Source organism: Mucor mucedo, assembly GCF_025094135.1.
Source record: "Mucor mucedo strain NRRL 3635 chromosome Unknown EV154scaffold_18, whole genome shotgun sequence".
Lineage (NCBI taxonomy): Eukaryota > Fungi > Mucoromycota > Mucoromycetes > Mucorales > Mucoraceae > Mucor > Mucor mucedo.
The window spans coordinates 355,219-366,619 of NW_026252302.1; the positions used below are offsets into that span (position 1 = coordinate 355,219).

At 38.0% G+C, this 11,401-nt stretch overlaps 4 protein-coding genes across 4 annotated transcripts; 3 read left to right on the top strand and 1 right to left on the bottom strand.

Moving 5' to 3' along the window:
* Positions 1-1,458: 1,458 nt before the first annotated feature.
* Positions 1,459-4,248, top strand: EV154DRAFT_560562 (uncharacterized protein; the record flags this gene model as incomplete). Its single annotated transcript, XM_051605621.1, has 4 exons — positions 1,459-2,910; positions 3,116-3,197; positions 3,253-3,441; positions 3,965-4,248. 4 exons carry the CDS (start codon positions 1,459-1,461, stop codon positions 4,246-4,248), a joined length of 2,007 nt encoding a protein of 668 aa, XP_051460745.1.
* Positions 4,249-6,902: 2,654 nt separating this feature from the next.
* On the top strand, positions 6,903-7,704 carry EV154DRAFT_98855 (uncharacterized protein). Its single transcript, XM_051607883.1, has 3 exons — positions 6,903-7,151; positions 7,213-7,312; positions 7,384-7,704. The coding sequence occupies exons 1-3, from the start codon at positions 6,964-6,966 to the stop codon at positions 7,669-7,671; spliced, it is 576 nt and encodes a 191-aa protein (XP_051460746.1). The 5' UTR covers positions 6,903-6,963; the 3' UTR covers positions 7,672-7,704.
* A 547-nt stretch (positions 7,705-8,251) lies between these two features.
* Positions 8,252-9,898, bottom strand: EV154DRAFT_415441 (uncharacterized protein; the record flags this gene model as incomplete). The annotated part of the gene is made up of 4 exons (XM_051595666.1): positions 8,252-8,425; positions 8,485-9,291; positions 9,370-9,601; positions 9,669-9,898. The coding sequence occupies 4 exons, from the start codon at positions 9,896-9,898 to the stop codon at positions 8,252-8,254; spliced, it is 1,443 nt and encodes a 480-aa protein (XP_051460747.1).
* Positions 9,899-9,998: 100 nt separating this feature from the next.
* Positions 9,999-11,381, top strand: EV154DRAFT_600203 (uncharacterized protein). Its single transcript, XM_051607155.1, has 6 exons — positions 9,999-10,308; positions 10,366-10,562; positions 10,630-10,660; positions 10,715-10,722; positions 10,776-10,875; positions 10,941-11,381. Exons 1-6 carry the CDS (start codon positions 10,251-10,253, stop codon positions 11,345-11,347), a joined length of 801 nt encoding a protein of 266 aa, XP_051460748.1. The 5' UTR covers positions 9,999-10,250; the 3' UTR covers positions 11,348-11,381.
* The last annotated feature ends 20 nt before the right edge of the window (positions 11,382-11,401 follow it).

Consider the following 11,401-nt stretch of genomic DNA (forward strand, 5'->3'; position numbering starts at 1 on the left):
CCAATACAGCAAAGTTTAATGCAATACCTCTTTAAGTGAAATTATGCGATTTCTTATGTACCAAGGATATCCCAACAATAAATAATTAATTATGTCACTAAAGATACACGAACAACTCTACACTCTGACAGAAAAACAGATTTGAAGGATAATGTTTATTTATTGGAAAAATACAAAGTGCAAATTACGGGCATAACATGAATCTACCTGTAGCAACCGCAAAAAAAGGCCTTTACGATCGCTAACAACGAGGCAACATAAAGGTTCTGCTCTTTTAAAAGAGAATGGTATGAAAAGCAAGAATACATTACTTCAAGTAGACAGAACACCCAAAAAAAAAAAGGCAATAGTTCTCCCTGTAATTACGTATTTTCGAAATTTTCAAGTCGCTCAAAATACCACGTAGAGTCATAAAACCAGTAGGGTAATAAACCAGGAAGTTCAGACTTGATAAATATGTAACTAACTTACCACAATGACTAGTAAAATCAAACGTAATTGTCTCATTTGAGTCATTCCATCTTGTGGGCTAAAATAAAAATAATAAAAAAGTGGGCGATGGGAAAAAATCGCCGTTGACCCTGTAATTTTTTTTTTTTTTTTTTTTTTTTATGAATCACATCCAATCACATACCTTAATCGAATAAAAATTTTTTTTTTCTATGCCTAGCAACAAAAAAATTTACCCCCCTAAAACTATAAAAAGATTTTTTCAACGGTTTCGTTTCGTTTCTCTTTTTTTTTCTTCTTTTCTTTGTTGGATCTGGGGGTAGTTTGGTAGCTGCATATCAAGTTTCTTTGTATGTGTTCTTATGGATATATCCTTAGTTTCTGATACTGTGGCCGGCGCGCTATGTTCAGTTCTTGTGTAGAGGTGCCGGTATTCGCAACGGACTCGATAAGATGGCTTAGCTTACCAAACGCTTGTTTTTTGGGATTAGACGTATTCTCACCTTCTCGTGGTTAATCCTGTCAATCAGAATGTACATATTTTGAGAGCCAAGAAGAATACAGGTTTGATTAGACTACCATAGCATACTGTTTCTTTTTTTTGTCGTTAAAAGTAATAAAAATCGTTGTTCTAAGTGATAAAAATGCCTCCCTACTTGTGTAACTTGTATCTGAAACGTTTCTACTTTTGAACCGAAATGAAAAGGATTTGAAATCTAGAGTAAAGTAACGCATTCTTCGGTGTACCCGATAGTAATGATTCTTTGACGGATGATTCTGTGCTTTTGAATTTTTGGCATTGGAAGACCAGTAGAAGAATCCACCAGTGTTGTGATAGGGACAAAAGACATATGCCCCTTATTCTCGGTAGTGAGCTCCCTATAAAGCATGAGATTAAGTAACATAAACACCTTCAGTTTGTAACACAAAAGGTTGTTCATGTCAAGTAAATAGCCTCCCTATTCACTTTTGATAGCGGTCGCTTTTCATCCTCGCTTGCTATATACAATGGGCTATTCGAAAAGTCATCTCCCTGAAGAAGTAGTTCTCATTATATTCAACTATATTCCGAATTGGAACGATCGTCTTCAATATGCTACAATCTGCAAGCACTATTGGCATTGCATCAACAAAAATGGTTCAGTAAGACAGGTGGATCTCTTCGCAGAGAAAAACCTTCTCAAGTTCAAGTTGGCACGATCAGTACTCTTGAAAAGAAATGTAGCAGTTCCAGATTTCGGCTCTCGAGCAGTAAGATCACTAAGCATTTGCCGAAATTTGCAAACCTTTGTTGTGCGCGACAAATTGATGTCAGGTTTCATCATTGGTAACCTGCTCAAAGCTGCCGCCAACTCACACAATAGCATTGGTTTTATTGTACCTGCAAGCGCCTCAGATATTTGGAAAAGCATCCTGGACAAGCAGAAGTTTAGAGCCGGAGCCATCTCAGTTCGATGTGAATTCGACGACGAAGCCAATGAATTCAATACAGCAAGCTCAATCTCTGACAATACAATCGACGATCTGATCGCATCAGAGGGTTATCAATCTTGCAGCATTGAACCTCTCCCTGAATCTTTCATTGTCAAGAATCTTGGAAACACCGTTGCCAGCATAGGACATTCATTTGCCGGATGTATCATTTGCTTTGAGGAAGTAAAATTCCTCATTACTAGCTTTGATGCATTCGTGCATATCCAGAATGCCGATGATTGCTCCTTTGATAACAAGTGGATCAACAAAAAAACATTCGCCAAGCTGCATCACAAATTTGAGAAGGGAAAAAACTTCTTCGAAGTTTCTGTAATCCTACACGGATGCGTTGAGCTGCTTGCTGTTGGTGGCCTTGTTGCTTTGAAAGGAAAGCCTGTTGATGCCTTTTTGGGCTCATCAGTAAAGCCGCTTAAGAACAGTTCAGTAGTTGACGGAGACCGTTTAAGCAGCAAGATCTTTATCAACAAGCACGGCCAGCAAGTCATTCGATCAGAACGTCTCCTGCGTCAGTATTACAAGGAAGATTGCTGTAACTTATGGTCCTTCCATTTACAGGCAACCCACGATATGGGATTTTTCCCTATCAACCCACTGAATGCCGACAATCACCCATCTGTCAATTCGATTGCATTAAGCCTCCAATCGTTCATCATCAACAGCTTCGCACGAAGACAGGTGGATCGCTCTGATTTGGAAGCGTTGTTGCTTAGAGTAGGAGATTCAGCAGACTTCATGAAGAGAAGTTTGAAGTTGGACGAATTCAATGGCGCAACATTTGGCGCTATCTATGATGCCATTACAGAGGAAGGAAAGTGGAAGGAGATGGTAAAGATAGTGAAGATGCTAGAAGCAGGAGAGATCAGTTTGGGTAGCAGCAAAGAGGAAATTGTAGCCAACAAGAGAATGGTGCTTAGTGTTGGAAACAGAGGCTACCTTAAAGCGTTATCAGATTTGAACGACAAGAACGTAGAAATAGCAAAATCGAGAATGTCAATGTAGGAGAGACGACCATGTACATACAATAAAGTTGCTTTTTTCTATACAGAATCAAACATAGACTTTTAATAATGAAAGACTTGTGTGAGTTGGTTCATTGACAAAAAACAGATTCTTGGGAGAGTAGACTACGTACAATTGTCCAGCACGAGTTACATAGTGAGATTCAATGCAGGTCTTGAAAAAGGACGATCCTTTAGATAGCAAAGGTGTGCATAAATGCTATATTTTCAACAAAAGCACAGCTGGCACTTTAGGTAATGATTCATCTCTTTGTACAAGACAATGTTTGCATGCTAACACATTTCAAAGCATTCTTCATCTCAAATCCCTCTCGCAACGGTGGATCTCTCCGTCGTATCTGGACTTTCTTTCCTCAAGGGATGGATTACACCTACCCTTTAACTGTCAGGATTTCACCTCAACATCATTCATCGAGTATAAACTTTGAACTCTCTTACGTGGCGCATTGCTCATCCTATCTCCAGGAGTTATCGAGAAGTAGATCTTTCGATCTTCACGAAACATTAGTATTAAAGCAACTAGATGAATAACAGCAAGTGCACATGCTGCTCTAATAAAACTGTTCTGCCCTTTAACATTAATCGTTTGCGTGTGTGTAATTACCCTTGGTCTCAGGGCAGAATGATCTGAAATACGCACGGTTCTGTCACTAATTGCATCAGGTTTTCACAAAGCAATGATTGCGGAAATCGCACCCAAGGAAGGCCCACAAGATCAGTAAAACAATACAGCGAAAGCTCTTAATGTAATGGAACCCTATAATCGGCTTTGTTGTGCCTTTGTAAAGGACAAATTTAGCACAACTGTCGGAAATAGGCCACTAGACAGGCAAAATCGGCTAACTTCACCACTTTCGAGGCTATTTCTGCAGGATATCGGCCATCTCTAACGCTCAAAATCATACAGTGAGGCCGGCCAATATTGGTGGTTTGTGAAAATATTTGTAAGTTACTCAGATCGTGGCAATAGCGAAAAATACTGAATCGGGTTGGGTGAATAGGCTTGCAAATCAGCTTCTACGTAACAACATTGCTTGCTGAAGGGCTCTATGTCATGCTTGAACTGGCGTCCGTACCAATACCATCAAGCGTACATGATATGAAGGCATTCATTGCCAATTTGGAAGACTTGATGCCTTTACGTGCCATTTACAAAAAATGCATCCAAATTGATAGTAATGTCCAGCAATTCCAAAAAGAAGGTGCAAGTCTCCAAACTCTCTCAAGCTTTCTCAAGTCAGGCAAAGACCGAAAACGACATTGCTCTTTTGTTTTCAATCACTGAATGCAACAAGAATTGGAACTATTTTGGAACATTTTCTTGAACAACTTTGGAACACTTTTAAAAAAAACATTGGGACTTTTTCAGAGAAAATAGGATTCATTTATTACAAAGGCTCTTTCGCTAAACAAACATCGAATTTCTTAACAGAGTAGCGAGCAGAACCTTCAAGATCACTGTACAACACATCATTGCATGCATCGGTAATCCTGGTCGAAAGTGTTTCGGTTTTTAGGAGCCTCTCCCTCTTGAGTTTGCTCTTAACCACATGCCAGAATTGCTCAATAGGATTGAGCTCAGGGGAGTATGGTGGAAGGTAAACACATCTGTAACCTCGCTGAATGATATACCTTTCAATATCCTTGGCTGTATGAATGAGCGCATTGTCCATAATAAGATAAAAATCTTTGAATTGCTCATGTTGGTCCATGATGTCCATTGTTTTCGCAACAAAATTGAAGTAATGTCCAGTTACAGTACCAACGCTTGCGGTTGCTTTTCCAGAAGACGTGCCAGCTAGCTTTCTTTTTTTGTTCGATGTTCCAGGTAGCCTCACTTGAACATTCAACACCCCCCCACACACTAGTTGCACCAAGAATAGTTGTAGTTTTGGCTCTTGTTTGAGGGACAATCACTTCCGCTCGACTTCCTCTCTCTGACCACGCCATTGTTCGCTTCAGGTTGATATGGAAAGCTGATTCATCAATGAAAACACAGTTGGACATGTAATCCATGTCGGTTTGGCTCCATTTGACCACCCAGTCATACCGGGTTTGAATGTTCTCTGGCGAGTTTCTTTCTTTGGAATGAAAATGAGCCTTCTTGAACGTCAGGGCAAGATCATTCGTCATGTAATTGTAAATAGTCGTTTGACTGACAGCCAAACCTGAGAAAGCCTTGACAAGACTATCTTGAGCTTGTTCAATCGTTACTGATGGATTATCCTTGAATTCTTGTTTTAGATGCTCCGTATGATCTTCGTTCAATAGTTTTGGTCGACCTTTTCTCTTTACTGAAGGCTCTTCATCGTCTTCAATTTCTCCGTTAACCATTTTTTGATCCTCTGCGTACCATCTATAGGCGGTTGACCTTGATATATGGCCATGGGCTTTCCAAGCTTGACTAGGATTCATGCCATGGTCGTAGATAAGGATAAAGAACCTTGCCTTGTCTTTGTCTGTGTAGCTGTTGTATTCAATCTTGGGTTCATTCTTCTTATTTTTAATCTTGCTGTCCTTGACTACGGTCAAGTCTTTTTAGGTGGTTTGCTATCAACGTAAGTATTGTAGTTGGTGATGTTGCCGAGAGGGAAGGCTTCGTCGTCTACATCCATCTCAACAGCTTCGTTTCCGTGCTCATCGACTGGAGCATTTATTCCGTCTTCGTAGTAAATCCTGATATCTGACATGTTATGAAATAAGGAAAAAGCAGTTATGATTTCATCCCAAGTACCATTTAGTTTTGTCTCATTATAATTTCAAAAAGTGTCCCAATATTATTTAGGCAAGTGTCCCAAAACAGTTCAAGATTTGTACCAATTTTTTCTCGAAAGTAGGTGCTCTCAATCTGCTGTCGTATTCTGAGAAAGGCAAATATATTCACTAAAATGGGCAACAAAAAAAAAGCTCAAATTATGTAATACTATCGGCTTTCGAGTGTTTTATTGGATAATATCTAAAGTCAGCACTTGTATTTCCTTTTTCAGCTGAATATTTGAGCTTTTGCCCCTCGTATTCATCCGATTAGGAAATGCTTTTATTATACATTTTTAGTAACTTGTTTTGCCTTTCTCAGAATACGACAGCAGATTGAGAGCACCTAGTAGTACCAATTTTTTTTCAAAATGTCCCAATAATTTCTGAAAATAGTGTACTTAAGCCCAATAAAAAAAAACGAATTTCACTTCGACAAAAGCGAATTTGACTGTAAACAAAAGCGAACTTTGAGTGTTACAAAAGCGAATTTGGGCTATTTACAAAAGCGAACTTTGGCCAATAAAAAAGCGAATTTGAAAAGCGAATTTGAGTCGGAACCAAAACGAATTTATATTTGAAAAAGCGAACTTTGGGCTTGGAGCCACTGTACAGCGCTTCTGCTATCAAATCGTACATTTCAAGTTTGGTGGATTTGAACTTAATTTAGACCATTTCTCAAACTTCAATTGACACATATTATGAACTTTAGCCTGAATATCTATACCAGTGATTTCTTCAATCTCACTCCCAATCAGCTTTTTCAACTTGTAATTGGGAATATTTGTTTATTATTTAGCAAATTCAAATGTTTTTCTGCTGCAAACTTCGCTTCAAATACGGCTGTTTTTGATGACAACGGTGGTGATGTATTGGCAGAAGCAACGACTTTCCATTTATTGGTTGCCGAAAATTATTTTGAGTAGTGGACGGTGTGCGTGTGTCTTAACGTCTGACTTTTTTTAATGATGCGTAACACGTAAATACTTCATTAGACTCTAAAAAAAACATCTTTGTTTCGTTTTTGCATTGGTTCTATTTGCACAAGGATTGAAATACGAGTAATAGATATATCAGAATGCCCTCCATTGGTTGTTTTTGAGCCCAAAGTAATTTCCAACTGTCTCAATTCAAAGCAAGCTTTAAGCATAATTCACTCAATTGTGACTTTACAAAAGAGCATACAAAAGGTTTTGGTGATACTTTTTTTATTTATTTCGTACTTTTTTTTTTTACTGCAGCAACAATGCTTACCATTCAGCAATTCAGAAGACCCCAAACCGCCAAGCATGTCTTGCAAATCATAAAGAGTACGGCTATTAACCGACATTCCTCTTGCTGCCACAAAAAAAAGGAAGAAAAATTATCTGTCACCGAGTCTAAATTTTGGTTAGACCCTGTCACTTGGCAGAGAACTAGAATTAACACACTGCGGTAAGTCCAATGTTTCAACTTTTTTTTAATATATATGGTCTATTCATACGCATGTGCTTAGCTGTCTTGTAGGTTGTACTGCTGGAGATTTCTCTACCATGTGGTATTTACAACTGAATTATCCCGAGCTATCCCCTCTTACTAGCACTGCAGCAGCCATGGTATTGCATTGAACTCAAAAAATCATAAATAAGCCGAATTAATTATAATAATACGTCATTGTGCTTCTTAGGTTGCTGGCATATCTACATCACTTGCATTGGAGACTGTGTTATTGAAGAGATCAATGCAAGTACCTTACCCCGCAGCGTTCAAGACGGCTATGGGAATGAGCTTTGTCTCCATGCTTGTGATGGAACTTTCCGAAAACTTGATGGATTGGCACCTCATGGGTGGACAGGTTTTATTTCATGATCCCAAGTTCTGGATGGCTGCAGCTGTTAGTACAGCTGCTGGATTTGTGGTCCCTTTACCTTATAATTATTGGAGATTAAAGGCCCTTGGAAAATCTTGCCATTGAAAGTTTTTTATTATTATTCAATGTGCATCGTATCTAATAAACTCGTGGTCATTTTACCAAGTGTTTCTACGGGTATGGATTAGTGTTTTTATATAACTGTTTTATTAAAAAAATACTACCTTCTACATCTGCCAAAGAGGTATCCTTTTTTGCAGCAATCAGATACATTTCTGTAAAATCATCCATATCTTCATCTCTAGAGAATTCATCTAAAGAAGACCTATTCTCATGGATGGCAGTATCTAAATCTTCTTCTTCGGTTGATCTTAATGTGTTGTAGAGTCGATGACCTGCAATCCAATGGTTTGCTGTAGATCGGGTATAAACCTCGCTGGTATGAGGTATCTTCTCAAAATCTTCTCTTACTTCCAGTAATTGCAAAATCATGTCATTTGTCACTTGGATCGTTGTCTTTTTATCCTTGGGAGATTTCGCTAAGGATGGTGGATCAATCATGGTAGATTTTATGTTAAGTGTTGTATTATCATAATAAAAACATTTATAATTTTTTCCAAGATTAAGGCTAGATTGTACATGTGTGTGGGTTTTGTTAGATGTGTATAGATATGGGCTAGTCAGCTTACCTCTTTTCTTGCATACTAGTGATATTCTCATTCAAAACATCCGTCAACTGATCCAACTTTTTCTCACCCATATAATTTTCAAGCTCGATATAGAACAACGGATCGGAAATCAGATCCTCCGATTTGGATGTGGCTGGTAGCAAGTAACTCCAAACTAGATTGCTTTTGTGCTAGCATGAAAGTTAAGGTCTGATGACTTTTGTTATGAAAATGATGTGTAAAATTATACCTTGTAGATTAGCAAATAATATTGTAGTAATGTGTCATTTTGTTCACCATTTTTATCACTTGATATATGTACACGTATTAACTCTGATCTTGTTACAGGTCTCTCTTCTCCATTCATACCAATGGCCATCTTTTCAATGAGCCCTGTCAAAAATATACCCTGACCCGTCATATCTGTTACTGATGATCCATCCGGCGAGGTAGGTTCAGTTGGTATATCTGAGATAGCAGGTAGTCCAGAGTTTGTTGAATCTTCTGTACTAATGGAGGCTGGTGTAGATGAAGCCACTGTATCGGTTGATTTTGAGCCAACTGAGAAATAGTTGAGTATTTGCGAGGTCGATATCGATTTTGTGAAGGCTTTTAACCCCGAAGGTTTCACTTCTTTTTTTAATGAGGACTCGATATCCAGCTTAGCCTTTTCTTTCTTGAGGTACTTCTCTACTTTTTTCAACACATATTTTCTCAACGAGCAAACGTCGTTGATTAATAGGGTAGGGGATCGGTATACTAATCCACCATCTTCCAGATTCAATACGAACAAATGACTAATATGATTTTCGAACTTTGTTTGAACGGCTTTGTCTAATTCATTCACACGCAAATAATTGTTGCGTAATACAGGCTGAACAGGCACACCATTAAATACTGCAGTAAAGCACATGGTATCTAATCGGTCGAAATCCCACTTCCAAATCCATTCCGAAAAAAACTCTTCAATAGCGTGCATCAATGCTCTGGTTCTTTGACGAGTCGGCTTTTCGACACTATCTCCGAATAAAAGATAGGTAAAGGTACCGTTCAATAACTGAGAACGTATTAGCCATTTTTAAAAAAAAAAAAATTGTGCATAAATACGTGTTTTCAACCCCGTTCAGTATAGTACCTTAAATTGCTCGTATCCGATCTTTAGAACGGCCTCCAAAGCCTTGTCATTCAACTGAGAGTCCAAGTATTCTGTTACTAGCTTTTCTTTTCCTTTCGAATCCTTTATCTGTTTCCGGGAAACACCCAACTCTACACACATGTGTATCCAAAATCCAGGTTCAGGTTGTAAAAAGATCATTCTGTTTTTCTGTGAATGAACGTTTTGAGTCGGATGGGAAGGTGAGAAAGTGCTAGATGAAGTGGTCATGAGTATAAATATCTCTTGAATGCGCTGCGCGAGAAAAAAAAATAACTTACGACGTAAAGTTTACGAGAGCTTGAGCCAAGCCAATCTGTTTCATTTTTACATCGGCTGGAACGACTTTTTTTGCAGTATAATACAAGATCTGGTCTTTGGTGTTTTCTTCGGATTGCCCCAATGAAGGATTGTAAACACAAAAATAGGATAATGTAGGCGAGTTTTTACCCAATCTTGGTAAAACAAAGGAGTCATCCTTATTGATACTTTGAATATCTTGACTGGACATGATTTGTTTGAGGAAAGGATAAACAAAAAAAAAAAAGAGAGAAAAGGGAGGGAGTTACAAAATTTATAAACGCAACAGCCTCGTATCAGAATAGCAGCAGCAGCAGCAGCAGCAGCAGCAGCAGTTTGAAAATAGGATGAATGAGCATGATTGATGATGTTTGTTGTTAATCCCCTTCGACGTAACCAGCTGATATCTCATTGGTTTAAATCCGAGGTCGAAAATGTAATCAACAGTGTTTGGTGGTCACCACTCATTTTGCAACGAGGTCCTGTCTATATAAAGAAACAATTTATTTTTCGGCCCTTTTTTCTCCTTTTCTTTTCTTTAATTTTTTTATTTATTTAAAATAATGATTATCAACGAGTACAGAATCCCCATGAATTGTACTCAATCCGAGTACCAAGTAGGTAAGGTTGCTTATCTCTCATCTATAGCTATCATGATACTAAACGACCAAAAATAAGCACAATTATATGCTACTGCTTTTGCTTCCAAGGAACAGACTGGTGGTGGCGAAGGTGTGGAAATCGTAAAGAATGAGCCTTATGAAAAGGGAAATGAAAAGGGTCAATACACTTACAAGATTTTCCGTCTTGCTTCTCGCGTTCCTGCTGTTGTAAGAGCTGTAGCACCTGCTGGTGCGTTGGATTTGTATGAAGAGGTAAAAAGGAAGAGGAAATGCTTGTAACTCAATTAAGTGCTAATACCTTCCTAATGATCTAATATAGGCTTGGAACGCATATCCCTACTGTAAAACAGGTAATTGATTATATTACTCTATTTTAAATAATGTATGCTAATCATTCTTTATAGTGCTTAAAGTAAATCACTGTGGAAAGAATATTGATTAATTGAGAACTAACAGATTATTTAGAATGGTTATATGAAGGACAGTTTTTCAATTGTTTACGAAACCTTGCATGTTGATGAATCACGAGGTGAGATTGAAAATGCACTTAATATATCAAAGGAAGGTAAGATTCGTATGATGCAGTGAGGGATCCCAGAGAAATAGACACTAAATTATCTGGTATGATAGATTTGAAAAAGAGAAATGTCATTATTATTGACATTGCCCACGACAAAATTCCTTCTGGTGATTATAAGCCAGACGAAGATCCTAAGTTATTCAAGTCAGAAAAGACAAACCGTGGACCCTTGACAGACCCCAATTGGCAAAAGACAGTTGAGCCCGTTATGACTTGTTACAAGCTTGTCTATATCGAGTTCAAATGGTTTGGTATTCAAGGCAAAGTTGAAGCTTTCCTTGCAAAGACCGTTCATACTTTATTCACAAAGTTCCATCGCCAATTATTTTGTTGGACTGATAAATGGTATGGTATGACCATTCAAGATATTCGTGATTTAGAAGCAAAGACCAAGCAAGATTTAGACGCAAAGAGAAATGAAGGTGAAATCGTAGCTAATAATTTGGGTGATTTGTAATTTTCAAAATAAAACTGAGTTTTTTTTTTTTTTTTTTTTTTTTTTTTTGTGCGA